Source organism: Budorcas taxicolor, chromosome 19, assembly GCF_023091745.1.
Source record: "Budorcas taxicolor isolate Tak-1 chromosome 19, Takin1.1, whole genome shotgun sequence".
NCBI lineage: Eukaryota > Metazoa > Chordata > Mammalia > Artiodactyla > Bovidae > Budorcas > Budorcas taxicolor.
Genome location: NC_068928.1, coordinates 37,562,501 through 37,582,986, shown reverse-complemented (window position 1 = coordinate 37,582,986; position 20,486 = coordinate 37,562,501). Strand labels below are relative to the sequence as shown.

Sequence of the window (20,486 nt, the reverse complement as noted above, 5' to 3'; positions counted from 1 at the left end):
AGAGCAACTGAGGCTGCCGCCCTGGAGTCTGGCCTTGGTGCCCGAAGTCCTGTGCCTTCCTTCCTCTGCCCTGGGCAGTGACTGCAGAGGGTGTGTGGGGAGGGGCACCTTTTAGCCTTCACTGTCCTTTCAGCCACTGTCACTGCCTCACCTGACCTTGGGGTGGAGGGATTTGGATACAGCAAGGCCAGAGTCCCCCATGTTCTCTCCTTTCCCCTTGGGCGCCTCTAGTTAAAGCTGGCTCTCCCTCGAGACCTAAGGACCTAGGGCCTGAAACACAGAGTGCAGAACCCAGCTGACTGGATGCCACCCTGTCTTGCCAGTTGCCTTTGCTGGCCTACTGGGCCTAGTGACAGTGGTGGGCAAGCTTTAGAAGGCCCCAAACTGAGGATCCGAACCAATGGCTTCCTGAAGAGGCTCCCTGTCCAAGGAAAGGAAAGAAGGAAGGAAGGGAGACACAGAGAAAGACATTTTCTAGCAACAAAGGTGGAGGCTTTACAAATACATTGTCTATTGTTTATTCATGAGAGAGTGGCTTGCTTTTGGAGGGGTGTTTTGGGGGGTTCCAGTCATCCTCCGCTTTGTAAAAATGAAACCCATTACCTCTTCTAAGGGGAAGGTACCAATGGGGCCACTTGATCCTTCAAAATCGAATCTGAAGACTGGAGAGGGGCTGATAGGGAAAGGGAGAAAGGAGAAAACGAGAGGAGCAAACCAGGGTCTTGAATGTTTAGCGCCAGGCTGATGGGGTGGTGAGGCAGCGGGAGGCAGAGTTAAGTTGTTGCCGAAGCGAACATTTTTATCAAGTGCAGGGGATTTTATGGTCATGATTTGAGGACTCACCGGTGAGATAGAAATTCAATGGCTTGTTCTAAATCATCCCTACACCGTGCCAGAAATTCCTGATGGAAGGAAAATGTTTCTATTATAAGAAAAAACAAGAAAGAGCGAGGAGATAATTTATAAACACCCAACGGAGCGCAGATTTATTAGAGAAACTCAAGTTGAGAAACTCCGCTTTCCGCTTCGCACCCGGTCCAGGGGGAGGAGAGGTGAGGCTGCAGAGTGGCTAATTTTAAGGAGAAGGGGGGCATCTATTTCTCGCGCAGGTTTGTCCGAAATGGGGAGCAAGGATCGGGCCGGGCCGGGTGGGGAGGAAACGGGACATTTGGAATCTAAGAGGCTATGGGCAGGGGCTGACAGCGCGCGGGTCACCGAACGAAAAACGCCTGGAGTGCAGGCCTCCAGCTGCTAACTTGAGAAGGGACCGGTGCTCTCCAGGTCTGCCTGGGGCCGGGGCCAGGGCGCACGAAGCCGGAGCTCTCACCTGGAAACCACCGGACCCGGGGAGAACCGAGCCCCTGCTTCCTGCACTGCGCCTATCCCCACAGCCATGCAGAAAACGCACTCTTTTCTGGCGGCCCAACTTGGCCCAGAACTACTCAGGCAATACCCGAGCCTTTTGCACCTCGCCCTCCTGGGGAGCCCCTGCCCCAGCCTGTATCGCCCGGCGCCGCCCCGCCCAGCCCCGGCCACATACAAAGGCTCTAGAGCCTCGGTCCTTGCCGAGCCGCACCGCCGGCTCTGGGCACCTCCGAATCCCCGCCAAAGCCACGGATCCGTTCCCCCTAGAGTGCCCCTACCCCCAACCCGGCCTGGCTCACCCGGTTCCCTCTCCTGCCGATCTTGCAGCAGCCTAGGGCGGCTTCCTCTCCATCCGACCCGCTTCTGCCCGCTCGCCCTCTCACCTGACCTGCTCACCCGCATCCGCAGGGATTCTTCTCGTCCCCATCCTGGAAAATCTCATTTTTCTGAACCAGTCCTCCTCTTTTATTTGGATTCACTGGTTCTATAATTACTATTATTCCCCATTTTCATGCATTTGTTGTCCCACGGAACATAGAAACTGGGTGAGAAGCCCTGAGCCCTCCTTATGGGGGAAATTAAAAAAAAAATGATCATTTGAGGAGAGGAGGTCAATCAACATCACTGTATCTGAAATCTATAAAATGGGGGAAACGGCCATAATGAACCCTATTTTTATTCTGGGCAAATAATTCATGACTTTTGGTAGCGCTCAATTCATAGATTTCAGGGCCGATCGAGGTGCGAGGTGCAGCCACGGGCGCCCGAAGCCGCCGCACCGGGGATTTTTCACGTGGAGCAAGGATGCCATCTAGCGGCCGTTTTGAGGAAAGGCGCCGCCGCCACCGCTCCCTCCCGCCTCTCCGAGAGCCAGCCACTGCGCCAACAACCCCGAGAAACTTTCAATATTAGCCTAAAAGGGGAGGAAAATGAGAGCGTGCGAAGGGGAAGGCGTCGGAAATCAGGAAATGGTTCATGAAATTGTGCAGTTAAGTTAGAGATTTAAAAAAGAGGAACAAAAAGAGAGAGAGGGTGGGAAGGGAAAAATAAGTCAGCTTTTCTCTCTCTCACCCCCCACCTCAAGCCCTGAATTTCGCGCGGAGACGGCCGAGCAGTGCGCCTTGTATGGCCCCTAAAAGGGGGAGCCGAACACTTTTCAAACCCAACACGATTGTTTCAAATTCTGAGGGAAAACAATTGGGCTTTCTGTGGGGGAAGAGGAGGCCCGAGAGGGTAGGACAAGACTAAAAGGATCAAGAGGCTGCTCGCGCCCAGACGTCTGGCCCCGCCGGACCTGCGTGTGTGTGTGTGTGTGTGCCCGCGCGCGTGTGCAGGGGGCTTCTCTTTATGACGCCCGATTGGGGGGGGGGGCGCTTACGAAGAACAAAGACTAGAGTCTCAATTGCGTTCTGTGAAGCGTTTGTGACAACAAAGTATTCTTCCCTCGCCCCTCCCTCCTCGCCCCTCTTTGCCCCCTGGGGCCCCCCGAAACCTCGCGCCCCGCGATCCGGGCGGGTGCGGGTGGGGGCGGCCGAGCCAGGCCCACCCATTCGCCCGCCAGGCCCGGAGCCCAGGCCCAGCTGTGGCTCTCTCAGCTCCGGAAAGTTTCCCCTCACTGTTTGCTTTGCTGCTGTTTAGTTTCTTAACCTTCAGAAATTTATACGCTATAAACTTTTATAGCGGTCATATTCTTTTATTGCTGCGCACACGGCATTGAATTCCTCTCCCGGCTTCTCTCTGGCTCGCACTCTCCCGGTCCCCCTCTCTGAATCTCTCTCTTTTATTACAGCAGATTTCCCCATCTCCGGCTTCCGAGCCTCTGCATCTTCGCCTTTGTTTGTCTTTAAAGAAGCCACCCGGGGCTGGGGACCCAGACGCCGCCGCCGGAGGCTTCCCGGGGCGCCCTCGCCCCCCTACCCGGCAGCACTCCGTTCAGTTCCTGCCTCACTTTTTGCGTTTCCTTTTGGCGGAACCTGGCCTTCTCAGCTCGGTCTCAGCTCAGGCTGGCTCCTGGGAGCCCAGGATGGGGAGGGAGCCTAGTCTACGCAAACTCTAAAGGCAGATTCACTTGATATACCGACTGGAACCCTCGGAGGAGGAGGCGGGTTGGGGCCCCGGCGAACCAGGAGCTTCGCGTTCTCCTGCCTCCGGCTGTCTCTCCGATCTTGCGTTCGCTGGAGAGGGGTAGGCCTGGCCTTTTCGCTTCCAGGCCGGTTTCACAAGGGCCAGGCTTTGTCCCCACCTCTATCCCAACCTCAGGGTCTCCGCGGACTGCAGCGCCGTTGGGTGGGCCCGGTGGGAGGCCAAGAGCCAGCCCGGCAGAAGCGGAATCCCAGCGCCTGGATGAGAACCGCCTGGCGGCTGACAACAGCGCTCCTCATCTGAGGCTTTGGTGGTGGACGCCGCAGTCTGAGAGGGACAGAAAGGTGCCTTTTGAAACTGAATTTAGTTTTGGGGTCCGATTGGGGAAGGGATTCCGCCCCCCCCCCTCCGCCTCGGCCCGCCCCGCCTCGCCTCAACCATTTCTGTTCGACACACAACCGTCTCTCCCAGCCTGCAGGAGCTGCCTCCCCAGGCCCCACTCCCACCAAACTCCACCCGCATCACACCAAGGCTGCTACCCCGAGGCTCAGGTTGGAGCCTCAGACTCCAGGTGGGGGTTGGAAACCTGGGGTTCACTCTTTTTGAGGGGTGGAAGAAAGGAGAGCCTGGCCTTGTGGAGGCCTCTATTTGCATCCTGTCCCTCTGCAGCAGGGAATAGCAGAAAGAAGTTACTGCTCTCTTCACTTGCGTGACATTTTAAAGTGGCCAAACCAAGGTGCCTTTCTCAGCCAACTGAGAGAGGACCTGCTTCCAGGCATGGCAGGGCAACCTTGCCTTTTCTCTGGCTCTGGAGGTGGTGAGGAAGTCTCCAGCATAACTGAAGAGGAAGGTCTCATTGCTCCCTGCAGACCCAGATCCCATCTCTAATCTTTCTTTCCTTTTCTTCCCCTCCAGTCTCCCAGCCCTCCTGTTGGAAGGTTCTTCTCAGTTTAAGCAGAGGTCCTGGGTCCAGACCAGCTCTCAGCTCCTGCAGGAAACCCACCCTACAAAGTCTAAGGAGAAATCTCTTGGGCACAGCACTTTCTCTTTTTTCCAAGCCACCCTCTTGGAACTAGCACCTCTACTTCTGGTCAGGTGAGGAGAGCCAACACAGAATGACACACGAGAGGCTTATTGTCTAGAGTGATATATATTTTTTGTTCTTTTTCTTGTTTCTTTTTCTTCCAAAACAATCAGAGCTCTAAGCCCTTCACCCTCCCCACTCCCACCCACAACCCTCCCTTGTAAGCGACAACTGAAAACAGGCGAGACAATCACCCCCAAAGAAATCACAAAACACAGCACAATTTCACGACTGCCACCGACGAAGCAAAAAAAGTTCTACTGGAATGTCCCCTTGCAGGGTCGGGAGAAGCAGGAGCCAGAGTCTATGAATTGAGGGGGGTTGTAAAGGTGGGGAAGCAGGGGGAGGAAAGGAAGCAGAGAGTAAACCCTAGTCTAATGCTTAGGTGCGATTTCAGCCTCTTTCCTTAGCAAGCGGGACTGCTACCCAGCAGCGTGCGCGCGCAGGTCGCCATCCAGGCGGGTCTCAGCGCTTGTGCGCTGAAGCAGCAGCTGCCAAGCCCGAGGCTCCTCCGCAGGGGTCGGACTGGGCAGGACTGGAGGAATAAGTCAAGCTCCGCAAGCCCAGAGTTTTTGCTCCTCCCTGTCCTCCACGACTTGCTCTGGAGAGGAGCCCAGGAATCGATGCACAATAAATTCTCCATCGGGTTCTCCTGACCTGCTTTCCCGCCTAAGGAGGAGTACAGCTAGCAGAGGATGGGGGGTGTGTGTGAGGGGGGTTCTACAGGGGCGACTTGACTCGCTGGTGCAAGGTGGACTGGCCTGGCCGAACAGAGTTGATTTCAGAGCTGGGGAGGATGCAGAAGAATGCAGCAGGGCCGGTGTCAAGCAAGAGAGGCCACAGTCTCTGTCAAGCAGGGCACAGATGAACAGGAGGATGACATTGTCAAGGCTTATGACCCACGATCTGACCTCCTTTTGTTGGAAGGATAGGAAAACATGCAGAATTAAACATTTCCTGCAGCAAAACGTGTGTATGTGGACTACTTTCATGAAACCTAAGAGACTCTCATAAGACCACCACTGCCTTTCCTTGCCCTTTCTAGCCCACCAGCTGGGGAACTGAGTTCATCCCATTTGGCCTTGAGTCCATGCCTGGGGACAGTTAAGGAGTCCATGGGGGTGATGCTGTGATGCTGGGCCCCTTGAACTGCAGTGCCTCATTCAGGAATGTGTCTCGAGACATCTTCTTGGTGTGTATTGCATTAGGGGTAGACCCTGGACTTTTCTGATGGTCTAGGGGCTATTCTGTCAAATGTGAGGTGTGATGGCACTTGGGGTGTCACTTTGAGTGTTGACTGTGGGCTTTTCCCATTGTTACTGTGGGCTCCAGGCTTTATGGAGGCGGGCGTCTGTTGGGCTGTGTGAAGTTGGAGTGTCCCCGGGTGACTTTGGGATAGGTGTGTGGGAAGGAACAGGCAGGTTGGAAGTGAGGAACTGGGGTTGCCCAGAAAAATTAGGAGGGTTACTAGGGACTCTACTAGGGGTTGTCTTTCCTTGTGGCCCATCACCTTCTTAGGAATCTACTACATCTACCTTCTAAATCAATAAAAACTCCTCCTGAGACCCAGGGAGAAGAGAAGGACAGGTGAGGGCAAAGGAAAGGAGAGAGCCTCTAGATACAGAAAAGGACTTTGAAGAGAAAGATCCCTTCCCCATTCACTTGAATACATCCCAGACAGCACTTGGCTCTGCAGCCATCACTTATAAATAAGTGTGAGATGGAGAAGGGGTGGGGTGGGCTAGGGGAATCTTTACTCTTTGCCCTGTTCCTTATTCATTTTCTTCATTTTCATCCGCCGGTTCTGAAACCAGATTTTGACTTGTCTCTCACTCAGATTGAGGAGTCTGGCCACTTCATGCCTACGGTCCCTGGTGAGGTACATATTGAACAGAAACTCCTTCTCTAGCTCCAGCGTCTGGTATTTGGTGTAGGGACAGCGCTTTTTCCGGGAAGAGCGAGCGTGCAGCCAGTTGGCGGAGGGGTTGGCTGAAAGAGAAGCAGCGATAGAATCAAAGAAAGGAAAGGGGGTGAAAGCCCCTGTGTTCATCTTCCAAGAGGGTGCCCCTTTGGTCTCTACTCCCCATTTTGCATTAGAGAAAGGGCCACCTGGGCCTTCAGCTCCCAGAAAGGGTCTCAGAGATGGGCCAGGAGTTGCTATAGATACCTCCAGGTGAGAGATTTGGGGACAGGATAGAGCCAAACCTGTGCCAGGCATCCGACAACTTCCAAAGCTTTGCCTGTCCCAGGCGCTCTCTCAGTCTCTTTCTCGGCTTGGGTCAGAACTGGTTAGGATTTGGGTCAGAGCCCAGCCTGGCTGAAGCCCCCTCCCCCACCAGCTCTACAAGACTAGAGGTGGCTGGCTGACTGAGGAGTACTGGCTCTAAGTCTGAGAGGTAAGAGAAAGACTGAGCTAGGGGAGAGGAGAGTGGCTTCTGCCCAGCCAAACTGAGGGACCTCCTGGCCCTCCAGTCCAGTGCACCCTCCTGTCTTAATCACAAGCTTGGGTCTCTTGGCCACATGGCAGCAGGCATATGTATCTATGTGATAGCTCGCCACCCCCCCCCCCAACACCACACACCACAAATATGGTTTGCATTTAGAGACGCAAACATTCAGCACACTCCAATTCACATGCAACCCAATTACAACCATTTATCACCTCCAGCCTGTGGACAAGAGAGCGCTGGGGGCTCACAGATAACTTATGGTTGCAATAGTCTCCGTTTCCGCTCCTGCTCATCTCGCAGTTTGGTTAAAGCAAGTTCAGGGAAATTGGGACGCAAGATTGCTCCAGTTCCAAGGTGGGGAGCCATGGATCATGTGGGGGTAACAGAGGTCCATCACAGCACACCTAAATCCAACTGGCTTCACCCGGTGAGAGGGAACAGAGAAAGGGGAGATTGAGGGGAAGTGGGGGATAAACAGGAAACAAAATATATACAGGCTTCTCTTCTCCTTACCCCTGAACTCAGGAAAGTTGCTAAAAAAAGCAGAGTTAATTAAAAATAGCAGCCACCCTCTGCTAGATTCTTTCATCCCAAGTGAAAAGCACTGAATTTTTTTTTTAAGTAATAATAATCTGGTTCATCCTACACTAAGTACCCTGTCTTACCAATTTGCAGTGCTATTTCCTTAATGTGATTGCCTGGGATGTGACCCGCAGTCACATTAAATATGAAAGAGGAAAAAAAAAACTGTTAATAATTGATCCTAGCCAAACTGCTGCCTTGCAATAATGGACCTTCCAGGCAGAGTTTGGGGGCCTGGGGTGGGGGGTCTGCTTGGGTGTGAGTAGGGAGGCTTTGGGAAGAGCCGTGTTACCCAAATGTCAGCTCTTGTGATCCCACCTGGCAGGTTGGAAGGGGTGACCTGAGGGAGTAGGGCAGCTCTCTTCCCTCCAGCAGGCAATAAACCCCCAAAGGACCCGTGGGCCACTCTGTTGGTGGGAAATCCGGTAGGGCAAGCAGAGACTTTAAAAATCTGACCCTCATTCTTTTGAAAAAGAGTAAGGGGTAAGGACTTGTCCCCACCAGCCTGCAGGTTATTGTTTGGGGCCTAAGAGCTCCGACCAACTTGCCCTTCTTAGCCTTAAAAAACGAAAAATCCGAGACACTTTGTGATCTCCTTAAGGAGCAGCATCTCCTGGAAATTAGTCCGACTGGGGTTCCTGGAGGGGGTGCATTTGGAGGGGTGGGAGACGGTGAGAAACTACCTTCCGAGGATAAAGTTCTCCGCCTCTCGGCAAGCCTCTCTTGCCCCCACCCTTCCTCTCCCCAGGGTCCTTTCGGGATCTTTCTCCACGCCGCGGGTCGGCCCTGAAGTTCGGAAGCGATTCCTCGACTCCCCGCGAGGCGGACAGCTCCGGCTGGGGCTAGGGAGCCCTGCGGAGAACAGCGGGAACCGCAGGAAAGGAAGCGGCAACCCGGGCGAGGATGCCAAAGGAGGGGAGGGGGCGACCGGAGGGAAGGCTCCTGGGGAGGGGCCGGCGCATCCCGGGAGGGGGCTCAGTCTCTGGGTCCTGGGCTTCCCCCGCCCCTCCCGGCGCCGGCTGCGGACCCTGAGCGGCTACTGAGCGAGATCTGCTAGGAACAATCCTCCGCCAAGCTGTTGCATCGCAAATAAAATCCTAATGAGCCCCCTCCCACTTCCCCTTGGCCGGCTTTTACGGTGTGCGCGTGGCGCGGGGAGCCCTGCCAGCCGTGCAGGGCCCGGCTTCCCGGCGCGCTCCCGCCCTGGCCCGCGCGGGCTCTCGGCCTCGCCGGCTGCCTCCCCGGCCCCGCCAGCTTCTCTCCCAGCCGGCGGCTATCGGCCTCTTCCCGGGCTTTCGGCCCGGGCCTCCGGGGGCGTGGGGGAAGGGAGACCGAGAGAGCGGCGAGCTGGTCCCTGAGCCCCGGGTTCCCGCTGGACTTGACGGAGTGGGGCGGCGCGCCTCCGGCGGCCTCAGTCTCCCTTTCTGGGGCACCCAACTGCCTCCCTTCCTTCCTCCGTCTTCCCTCCGCCCTCGCCTGCTCTCTGGCCACCGCCGCGGTTTCCCTTCACATTGTCCGCAGTTTATTGCCTCTCCCCTCCCCTCCCCCTCGCCTGGCCTTCGGCCTGGGTATTTCCTCACTTTTTATAACTTACTTTGATCCGGCCTCTCTTTGTCCTCGCTTCCTTCGCAAATTTTATTGTCCCCGTAGCCGGGTCTTTGATTAGACAGGACAGCCTCCCTGCCCGCCGAAGTTTCCAAACTGTACTCGGGCGTGCCCTGCTTGAGCAGCTCCCCAGGCGCGCCCAGCAGCGGCTCCGCCTTCACAGCCGCCTGGCCCTGCCCCGGAGCAGCTTCGCCGCGCGGCGCCGGCTCCAGCCAGGTGCGGAGGTACCTGCTCTCGGCCGGCGGGACGCCCTGGGGCTGGATGTAGGGGTGGTAGACGGACGGCAGGCTTCCGGACGCGTGCGGGCTCAGCGGCGCCCAGGATGCGCCGAACACCGGCGCTTTGGGCTGGAAGCTGCACGAGGGGAACTCCAGGTGCTCCGCGTGGCCCGGCTGCCGGGGGCTCGCGTACTGGCCGGAAGGAAACTTGGCTGGAGGCGCGTCCTCACTCTCGTGACTTATGATCGAGTCGACATAATAGCTGCTAAGCGTCCCAGAAATGGACATTCTCAGACATTATCCGGGCGCTCGCAGGGGGAAGGGAAACGCTCGCGCGCGGCGCTCAAGCAGGGAGAGGTGGCACCCGGACCGGTGTGAGGGCTTTCGGACGCGACCCCCCCAGCCCCCCACCCTCCCACCCCCACCCCCTGCTCAACTTCTCAGCCAACAAAGTACAGTGGAGCAGCCCGGCTCAGCGCTCCTTGCAAAATGATTGGTCAAAGTTTTTCCGACTGCCTGATAAAGCGTCAGCTCCGACATAAATCAATCGGGCGAGGGGGCTGCGCTCTCGCTGTCATACGTCCGCACCGCATTCCATATCGAGGATGGATTGTTTTATGCTGATGCAATGTGCTATCACGTCAGGGCTCCGGCGGCCACGTAACCTCAGCCCAAGCTGCCGGCCGCCCGCCCCCCAGCCCCCCAGCCGCCCCCCCCCCCGCTTTTGCAGGAAGGGGGGCAGTTCTCGACGTGGGGCGGCGGGGGCGGAGGAGAGGCGGAGGGAAAGCAGCGGGCTGCCTCGGGAGGGACGCTGGCTGTGGAGCCCTCTCCCTAGGCGGGTCCGAGAGGGAGCGCAGGAGAGAGCTGCAGCCAGGGGAGCGACCCGAGAGGCCCGAGAGGTCCGAGGAGAGACCCGAGAGGCCCGGGGCATAATTAAAGAAAGAGGAGGTGGTCCCGGCCCCTTCACAAACACACCTCCACTCCACCCCGCCGGCCCTAGTTTCCTCTTCTCAGTCCCTTGACGCAGTATGTTTATTAAACAATAGCGCGGCAGCAAGCCACTGGAGATGAAGGAAAGGGGATGGGGGAGAGTTGGGGTTTTATAGGAGGGGACTCTGTAACTAGTTTGGGAGGTTTGTAGGCCTGGGACTTTCTCCTGACCCCTCAGTAGCTGAGGGAGGAGAGAAGGGAATAAAAGTGCCTGAGTGTCCAAAGATCCAGCCCTAAAATCTAGCTGTCTTGAAATTAGAGCCCATATGAGGATAAAGGGATTCATCAGGCAGGCCCTGGAAAGTTGAGCCTCTGAAAGAGTCTAATACAACTAGTCAAAGCTCCTTTAAATTTCTTGGGCCTCTCTGGCCTTGGTCAGAGGAAAGGGAGGTGCACAGCCATGTCTCCTTTCCTCCACTGAACAACAGACCCTTAACATTGCCCATGGGGGAGCCGAACGGGAGAAAGGGTTAAGGGAAGTTCCCTAAGGCGTCAGCAGAGCAGAGCTGTGAGAAGGGGTCCAGAGTTCTCTCTCCTTCCACCCAGTGGGGAAGGAGGTGAGTCCGGGAGTTTTCGCCTCTCCTGACCGCTCTTCTCCGTCATTGCCCGCTCCGAAGGATTTCCAAACACGCTGTATTGGGCACAAGCATAGACTGGGAACCTGCAGGGTCAGGCTCCCGCTCTCCCGCCGCTTTTCCTCCTGCAGACTCTTGCAAGGAGCTACCAAACAGCCCACTTGATTGGTATCTACTCAGCGGCTCTGCGCCGGGACTCCCCCGGGGCCACCGGCTGGCTTCCTGGCCCATCTCCAGCCCTCGCTCCTGCGGCTTCTGCCCTCGCTGCTGTTGCTTCTGGTGGTGTGGGCGCTCAGGGAGGGGCGGCCCCTGGACAGACCCGCTTCTCTTCGGTCAGGTTTCAGGCAGGCTGGGGCCGATTTTCTTAGCATTCTCCGACCCTGGGCCCTTGTAAGACAGGCTGTCCCAGTCCTGTCGTTTTAACAAAAGCGGGACCATTCTAATTTGCGGTTTTATCTTTTTGGCCATGCACCCTTGTGCCATGCAGAAGGCTGCGGATCACCTCCACACATGCACAGACACACTCCCGCCCGCTTTTCTTTCCAAATGAAGCCATCTCGTGTCATTATGTGTGAAATACGAGGGCAAAGCGCCATATTTCTTCACATTATGGCGATTTCAAAATGATTTTTTAAAGATCAATGCCGGCGCCCAGTCGGCCCCCTCCTTTTCCATCCCAGCTCTCTGAGGGCGACAACCCAGCAGATCCGGAACCAAACAGAGTGAAGATCTGCTTTTTCCATGGGACCCAAGTGGGAAAACAGAAACTCAACGCAAATTCTTCTAAGTAGCGTTTGGACGCTTGGGAAAGTCGAGGGAGCTCCCCAGACTCGCTAGCGAAAAAGCTGGGCACCGGGCGAATGAATCACAGTTATGGAAAAGCACCTGTTCTCCATTTGCCAGACCTACGCCTATGCCGTCTGCTGTTGGCTTTACCTGTAATATAGATATTCTTCAGGGAAAAAAAGAAAAAACTCCTCTGCTACTATAAATAATGGTGTTATGAAGCATGGCGGGCTGAGTCTATGACTTTCCGTAATATATAAATTAGGGGCCCAAAGGACATGAGGGCTGTGGCCAGGGACTTTTTTATTTATGGCAAAGCTACAGCGCACTGGGCTTTTCTTAAGACTCAGGCTGTGCAGACGCTGGGCTCCTGCCCTTCTGGTTGCCATTCTGTCTCTAGCTTTGCGGTTGCCTCTCTTTGTGACAAGAGAGAAGTTGAGAGAGTCACTTAGTTTAGGGAAGAAGTTTGAGGAAGAAGAACATTTAGGCTCGTGACCTGTGCCCTACAAGGGTGGGGTGTCCCAGCAGACAGGTTTGTGGACTGCTGTCTGCCTTGTGAGTTGCCCCTAACCCCTGGTGGCTCCGGGGTGCTGGGTGAGGAGGCGACTCAGACCTCTTTTCTGAGACCAAAACTTAGCTTGTGCTCACAAACAAGCTGGAGGGTGGGAATAATTCCAAAGTGACAGGTTTGGGAAGTCTTGTCATCTTCTCAGGAGAGGTGACTCTGGAGGGAAGAGAACGAACCAGCACTCAAGCCCTGGAGTCTGCACCCCAGCTCGTCTCCTCCAAGTGGGGATCCAGATACACCAAGCAGTAAGTCCCACTCAGCTAGGCTTTCTAGAAAGCACTGCTGCTCCAAACTGGAACTCAGTTTCAGCTCAGGCTTCCTCTCAGTCCTTGTCTGGGTGCTCTGAGGGCCTGTGAACCGCCCCCCAAAACCTCGTTTTCTCTCCCAGACAATGATACCCACCATGAAGGAGAGAAGCAAATAGGATTGTGGCCCCTGGAGCCCAGCTTCTAGTGCTGCTTAATAGAGGGTTGCTTGAGTGGAGATCACTCTGCCCTGAGACACCAAACTGCTCCCCACCTCCCCCAACCCTAAAGAGAAAGAAGGAGAACCCTCTCGAAGCCTCTTGCCATTCCCTGCACCAGAGCTGTGCCTGAACACAGCTGAGGCCAGTAGCTGATAGTTCTAGGAAGGGCAGGCAGGGAAGAGCTGCAGCTTCTGCCCACAGTGGGGCCCAGAGCAGCCAAGAACCAAGAAGGAGGCCGAGGTGAGAAGATGAGAGGCCAACCCTGGCCAGGACCAGCCGGTGAGTGCCTGTGGTTTAAGGGCTGTTTTAGAGGGGCCCTTCACTCTGAGATAAAGAGAAAATCTAGACAGAGGGAAGGAAATAAAAGCAAGGAGAAAAACAAAAAAGAAAGACAGTAAGTGGAAAAGGGGGAAAGTTTTTTAATCAATAAGCTAAGCTGAAATCTATGCGTGTGTATTTGAATAGATGTGTTTCCTGTACCTATATTTCACATCAATATTTCCATATGGGGAAACTAGCGTGCAAATGTGCTGTGCTCTATGCTGTGTACAGAATATACAATAAATAAATCTGCCCAACTCTAATACTATATGTGCTTGGGCATTTGTATATAAGATCTAATGGTGCATATGTAGATGTGTGTATGATACGGGTTTGCAATTCTGCTCACATAAAAAGATCTATAACCCCAAAGCTTGTGTGTACATTTTTATAACCATCACACACTTATAGACAGGGCAAAAGCTTGAGTATTTGTGTACTCGAATTGTGGCTTACAGAACATTAGCTGATTCAGAAGCTTCACTATATTCAAGCAAAATATCCACAAACACGTGTGACCTAAGTCTGAATTCTTTTAAAACTCCATTCAAAACTATTTCTCTGAGAGGTGAAGGAAATTCCTCAAATTAGCCCAGGGCAGATTGTGAAATTTTGTGACTTTTCTGTCTGACCATGAAATCCTTTACTGCATCTCTTAGCCAAAAACCACAGGGAGAGTGTACATCCTGTGACGCTTATTTCATGGTAGTGATGGACACGGGGATGAAGGCACAGTTCCTTGTGCACAAGTGTGTCTCTGACCAGTGGTCAGAGATGAGTTGAATGTGAAAGCTCTCAGGTAACTGTAGAGGTCACACAAAAGCACTGCTGTGTACAATGAAATTAGGAAAGTGCCCATGGCACCTGGAGTTTATTTCTCTGACCCAGGAGCAGAGTCCAGCCCCACTGTTGGAAAGAATGAGGGGTAGGGACACTTGTTCCAGCGGGTGAAATCAAGATTCCCCAGAACCTTCACCCTTTACACACAACAGACTCCAAAAGGAGCTGCGTCCGATCTGCAACCATGGGTTCAACCCTTAGTGCTTCCACACCCTCCAAGTGGGGATTTTAATTGTAAAGTAACGAAATCTTCTCCCAAACCTCCCTCCAGGTTGTCAGAGGTGAAAAGAAGGACAGACAAAGAGGTCAGTTGCCCAATCACATCCCAGGAATTTCTAACCAGCTACCAGCCACCAGGAATATGGGAGGCCATGGGGTGGCTGACTCTTTGGGAGCGCGTATCCAGGAGGCCAAACGGGGTTGGTGGCAGGCGGGGCGGAAAGGAGTTGAGCAGGTAGAAGGTTATTACGGAATTGCTTCCATAAAACCTGTGGCTGTTGTAAAACTCTCTGCTTTCCAAAGACTTTATTTCCTCCTTTCTCTCTAACATCCCCCTTTTTTCTTTTTACAGCACTGTTCCTGGGAGGGGGTGGCCAAGGGACACCAAGGGATGGAAGACAGTCAGGCTCTGAGTGGCTGGGCAGGTTCCTGAGAGGCTGGGGAGAACGAAGGTAAGGCACCAAGATGCTCCAGACCTTCTTCACCCAAACCCGAGGACGGAGGAGGAAATGTCAGGACAGTGGGCTGCATTTCCTCCCAGGCTGAGGGTGGGTCTCCCAAGGACCTCCTCCACCCTAGCAGGGGCCCCTTATTCAGAGACACCCTTCTCCCTCCAAGTCAGCCCCGGCGCCAGAGCCCCATCCGGTCGGGCCTCTTCCCGACCCCCTTCCACCTTTCCTCTGCCTCAAGCAGGAGGAAAAAAGTTTGGGAACAAAAGTTAGCTTATGCTTTGGACGTCCCCCTCCTTCCACCAGCACTTGTAGTCACTCCTTTCCTGGGCAGAGAGCCAGCAGCCTGCAGAAGGCTGGGGTCAAAGAGGGTATCACAGCTTTGCCCCTGCCCCCTCCCCATCTCCTGTCATTCCATCAGTCTGGGCTGAACTGTCCAACAGTCTGGGGTCCCCACTAGCCTGCAAGACAGGCCCCTCTGGGTGGGGGTGGCCCTCCAGACTTGGGATACCCACATCCCAGCCCAAGGGTCTACAGGGGAACCCTGGCCACTCAGTGCGAAGAGGCCAGCTCAGGGCCGAGGAAAGGAGGGCTGTTTTGGACCCACCTCTGTCTCACTAGGGGGAGGGTAGAAAGGACCCTGGGAGCCTGGAGGCTGAGACTGCAAGAGATCCTGATGTTTCCCTTTCAGAATAGGATAGGCTGAGCCCTATTCAAGAACACCTGAAGCCTCCTGTGGAAGTGGAGCCCTGTCCACCCAGTAAAGTTTACAGAGACCTCAAGGTCATCCTGTGAATCTGCTGAAATCAAGTGCTTGCCAAGTTGGGGAGACTTTCTTTGGAAAGTCTGAATGTAGCCCAAGCAGTTAGCTTGAAGCCCTGACTCCGATCCTTCTGGCTCTGTAGAACAGCCCAGAAAGGTGCCTTTGGAGAGTGGAACAGTCTTCAGTGCCCCTTCCCCTCCCAACACATGTGTAAACGAATGCATAAGTGGGAAGACACCCTAGGGCAGCCCAGATCTCCTCTCTGGGGAACATGCTTGCTGCTCCTGGATTAGGGACATCACACCTCTTCACGTGTTGCAAGAGTGAGACTAGTTCTGAGTCTGCTTCCCCACCCACCCTCCACTCCTCCAGCTAAGCGAGGAGCAGTAACTGCCGTGAGTCGGGTGGTTTAATGTCGTTGTGTTCAGAAATCCAGGCCCAACAACATGAAACTACCTAATTCACTCAGCAGTTCCAGTTCACGCTCCAGGTCAAGGGCTCACTGGGGACAGGCCCCTGCAGCCATTTTTGTGGGCCCAAAGGGCTGGCCAGCTAACTTCCTTTTTCTCCACCTCTTCCCAAACAACACAGTTGCTAGAAAACAGGTTTAGAGAACTGGAGGCAGGACGCCAGGCAAAACCTCTGGAGCTGGTTCTGGCAGCCCAGATTCCAGGAACTTTTGTTCCCTCTCAGGAGCTCTAGTCAGAGGGGACTCTGGGCCCCAGGGTTAGATATACCTGCTTGGTCACTGCCTCTCAGCCTCTGTCTCTGAAGCTGGAGGTCTCCACAGCCAAAAAAATTTCGCTCTCAACTTCAAGCTGCTCTCATAGTATGTGTGCGGTCACCGTCTGTCTAGCGCCTATCCTCCAGGGTCACCCAGGGTAGCTCTAAGCCGAATCCTCAAGCCCTACCTCAGACCCCAACTTTGAAACGGGCACAGACAAGAGAGTGGAGAAAAACTGACAATCGGAGCGGGAGCGGAAAAGCAGAGCGTGAGAAAGTCTCAGGAAAACTAGGGCGCAAACACAAGCCCAGAACTGGAAAGGCAAGAGGGTTGACCTGAGCAGCCTCCAGGAAGTTACCCTGCCCGTCTCCGCAGAGGCAGAGCTGTCCCAGGTGAAGCAACCCATTCCGAATTCACAGATGAAACCGGGAAATTCGCTCCTTCCTTCTGGACCTTCAGCCTGGACCCTTCTCTCCCCGGCCCCCACCGATGTTCCCTGCTGCCACTTCCGTCCCTCCGGACCCCGCGCCCTCACAGGTGCCCGAGCGCGCACGCCGCACACGGCGGCGGCCGCGCCGGCCGAGCGGCGGACTTACCTTGGCGGCGGCGGCGGCGGCGGGAGCGGCCGTCGGAAGGGGCGGCAGGCGCGGAGCCAGTGGTCCTGTCCCGCCCGGCCCGGCTCCCTCCCGGCCTCGTCCGGGAGGCCGGGGTCCCAGCGGCCACGTGTCAGACGGGGAAGTCCGAGGGGGCTCAGGAGTCTGCGGAGCCGCCCGCTCCCCCTCCCGGGTATAAATCTTGGGGACCGGAAATACAATAAAACTTCACCGTGTTGATGAACTTCAAATGGTTTACATCCCCTCCTGTCCTGAAAAGAAAGACGGCCGGGGGCGGGTTAAAGGAAGGAGAAACAAATTTACGAGCCGCGGAAGCACCCGCTCGGCCCCTTTCTTTCGCCCGGCGGCCGATGTCCGCGTGGAGAGAAGCGGTCCGGCCTCGGACTTGGCCCGGGGGTCCCCGCCGCCCCGGTCGGCGTTCACGGGGTCTGGAGGCCACCTCCCCCCGGAAAACGCACCGAAGCCTCTGCTCGCTTCCCCGCTCCTCGCGAGCAGAGCCGGCCCTCCTGGTTACGGCTCTGACTGCCAGCCACGGCCTGACCTCGGTTCTTTGCATCTTTCCGCCGAAAGCGGGGTTTTTTTTTTTCTTTTTTCGCTCTAGCCGCCAGATCTTTGCCCTGCCCCTCCCTGTTTATTGCCAGGAACTTGCTGGAAAGGAGGAGAAGAGAGTCAGAAGGTCTGATGGGCTGAGTCGGGCAAGGGCACCCAGAGGAGAAACCCTGAGCGGCCAGTCTTCGCCGGAGTGGCAGTGACGGCCAGCGGCTAATAGTGTCCCAAATCGTCTTCTCTTTGCTTTCCTAAAATACTCAAAATCAAACAAAAATGACCACTACCCAGCCCGCCACTAATCCTCTCCACAGTTTTCTGCCCTGGGCCATTTTTCTGTTTTGTTTGTACAAACTTTGCGGAATCCGGATTTGGAATGGCAGTTCGGCTGTGTGAACCAAAACTGAGTGTGAACCAAAACTGAGAAAAATCCCTTTCACCTTGGGCTCCAGATAACTGGGAGTGAAGTTACTGATTTCTTGCTCACTTTGTCTGATCAAGGGGTCTGGTTAGGTGCGCTTCAGGGTGGGAGAGCAAAGGAATTCCAGCGTGCCTCACTAGTTATTCACAAAACAAAACAAGAGAAAACAACCAAGGATTCGGGTCTGACATGCTCTGGGGAGGTTTGTGTACAGGATTGAGGCCCGGCTGCAAACGGAGGTGGGGACTGGTGCACTGATGCTCACCTTCTCATGCAGACACACAGGTATGACTCTGCATGACTCATGAACTCCACCACCTACCCCTCAAGGAAAAGGCCCCAAAGCATTACTGGGGATTTTTTTTAAATGGATTAAAAGTGGCATGGACAGGAAAAATATGAGGCCATGGCTTACAGTTTCCAAATTTTCTGAAAGGCCAACTCTGCTTCAGGCAGTCCCACTCTGCCTTAGCTGGCAAGGGGTAGGGAAAGCCCTCTGGCCCCTTCCCCTTCACCAAGAAGGAGGAAGCTGGGAGCTCATTAACAACTGGAAGACAGGAAGTAACTTGTTTCTATCCCAACATTCAGATTCCAGGATATGCATGGGGCGGCCCCTCCAGCATGTGCCCCACTTCCCTCTTTTCACTCTTTGTCTTGCTGTACATTTCTTTCTTTTTTTTTTCTTTTTTTCACTAAACAGTCACTCTTTCTATCAGAGAGGATTTGCCTCTGAGAGTTATTAGTGACAGAAGAACAGCAGAGCGGAGAGGCGGCAGTTTCCACACCATTCTAGAGTGTTGTTGCCCACCCCTGCCCTCCGAGGTGGTGGGGGTGAGGGCGGGTAGAGACAGGTCAGTGTGCTGGCTCCCTGCCCATTGTTGACCTCACTCTCTGTGGAATCTGGAAAAACGGAAGAGACTACAGCCTTAGAATGACATATCTGAGCACACACTAATTTTGCACACACCTTTCGAGGGGGGGCTTTCTGGTTTCTCTTTACCCCATGCCAGGAACCCAGGCCGTGGATTTCAGTTTAAAAATTAAACTCTGCATGGAGCCTCCAGCACCTAAAACCATAGACGCTGGGCAGCCTTTTTCATCCCGAGGTCACTTGGCCCCAGAGTCAACTTTCAAATGCTCACCACAGATACCCAGCAACAGGGGAGCTGGTGCCAACAAGCAACCTCCTGAAAGTCTCTCATACACTAGTTGATGGTCACTGAGTGAGTAAAAGCCACTTAGGCAATGTTTCTTTTCACCCTCAACAGTTTTTCCAAAAGCACGTCCATTTCCAAGTTAGTCTGAAAACTGAAAATGTAGATGATCAAGCTGTTAGATTTGGGGGAGGCTTCTTCCTACTGCAGTCCCTCCTGGAAGATAAAGCAGAGTTCTAGCATAATTGGTGGAGAGTGGAAAACAATTTGGATGGCGAGATGAGACAGTGTAGACGAGATGCCCAACACCGGATCCTCAAAGGAACAGAAATTGCGACACCACCGCCCCCTCCCATTTAGTGAGAATTACAAGAATAAATATTTGGGGGCCTTCCAGGTCCGCGTCCCTTCCTAGGGTTCATTAAGCGGGGGCTGTCTCAGACAAGTCAAAGGTGCCAGAGGCCGTGCTCCTGAAACCCGAGCTGAATTCGCTCCCTGCCCACCCCGATTTCTGGTTCAGCTGCAGAAGCAGCTCTGAGGTCGCTGGCGGATGGGGCTGTGGCCGCTGCCGACCTCTAGGCGGCGGCCTGGTGTTGACTCCGCGCTGAAGCAGATCCTCCTCCCGCAGCTTTGTGTCCCGCGCCGGGTGAAGGGGCCTGCAGACGCACTGGGCTTGGCCTGGAGCTGGACGCCGGCGTGTCGCCTTTGGCGCCCTCTGCCAAGCAAAAGAAACACGATTAAACGAATGAGGGCTGGGAAAGGAATCCACAGCTAATCATGACTCCATCCGCTCCCAACCCCCTATCCCATCCCCGACTCTAGGGAGCCTTCCACAGCCCAAATCTCCTTTGATCTCTCCGGAAGCCGGCTCAGGGGCAGCGCCAGAAGCTTTAACCCGCTCCCATAACTTGCAAAAGAAGTCACTGAGGCCCGAAGAAATAAAGTGGTTAACCCCAAATCAGAGCAGCTATTTAGAATGGTGAAGGAGGGTGGGAGGACATGTCCTCTACTCTGAATGTAATGTTTTTATTCCAAATTATGATGGCCCCAGCAAAAATGTCTTTCTTGTAAGCAAAGTTCACCTCCAGAATAAAGACTTTGGAAGTTGTCTATATTGGAAGTTTGGTATTTCCTGGATTTAAGATTTGCGGGGACACATTGGGAATTGGAGACAGACATAGTGACTCAGCTAGATCAAGAGCCAAGACAGGTCCTGCCTCTTCTCTTCTAGGACTGGTCAGCTCAAAGCTGCTGTCACCTCCCTAGCTGTGTCTGATTATGGGCAAGTGCTTTAGGCTTTTGAAGGCCTGGATGAAAATGACCTACTAGACAGGGATATTGTAAGGTTTGATCACGTTGTAAAAGAGACCCCATGACTAAGAGAAGATGCCTGATATAAGACTGTCCCATAAACCCCAAAGAGAGAGACTTTTAGAGTAGGCAGTTGGGCCACTCTCCTTGGCTTGAATGGGACCAGTTATAGGGGGTGAGGGAAAAGAGGGCCTTCCCTCATAGCTCAGTTTGTAAAGAATCTTCCTGCAATGCAGGAGACCCTGGTTCAATTCCTGGGCCAGGAAGATTTGCTGGAGAAGGGATAGGCTACCCACTTCAGTATTCTTGGGCTTCTCTTGTGGCTCTGCTGGTAAAGAAAGTGAAAGTGAAGT

The 20,486-nt window shown here is 54.5% G+C and overlaps 2 protein-coding genes across 2 annotated transcripts in view; one reads left to right on the top strand and one right to left on the bottom strand.

The window, feature by feature from the left end:
• The window catches only part of NFE2L1 (NFE2 like bZIP transcription factor 1), a 592,815-nt gene that overhangs the window by 547,908 nt on the left and 24,421 nt on the right, over positions 1-20,486 (top strand). The window lies entirely within an intron of this gene.
• Positions 6,285-9,674, bottom strand: HOXB9 (homeobox B9). The gene is made up of 2 exons (XM_052658030.1): positions 9,158-9,674; positions 6,285-6,520 (listed from the first exon to the last, which is right to left on the bottom strand). Exons 1-2 carry the CDS (start codon positions 9,672-9,674, stop codon positions 6,285-6,287), a joined length of 753 nt encoding a protein of 250 aa, XP_052513990.1.

What these genes read in the sequence shown, in the direction of transcription:
- HOXB9 (XM_052658030.1), bottom strand. Translation starts at nt 9,674, where the DNA reads ATGTCCATTTCTGGGACGCTTAGCAGCTATTATGTCGACTCGATCATA. An exon ending in CAAAGAGAGGCCGGATCAAA is followed by an intron (nt 6,521 to 9,157) that starts GTAAGTTATAAA and finishes CTTCTCTTTCAG; the next exon opens with CCAACCCCTCCGCCAACTGG.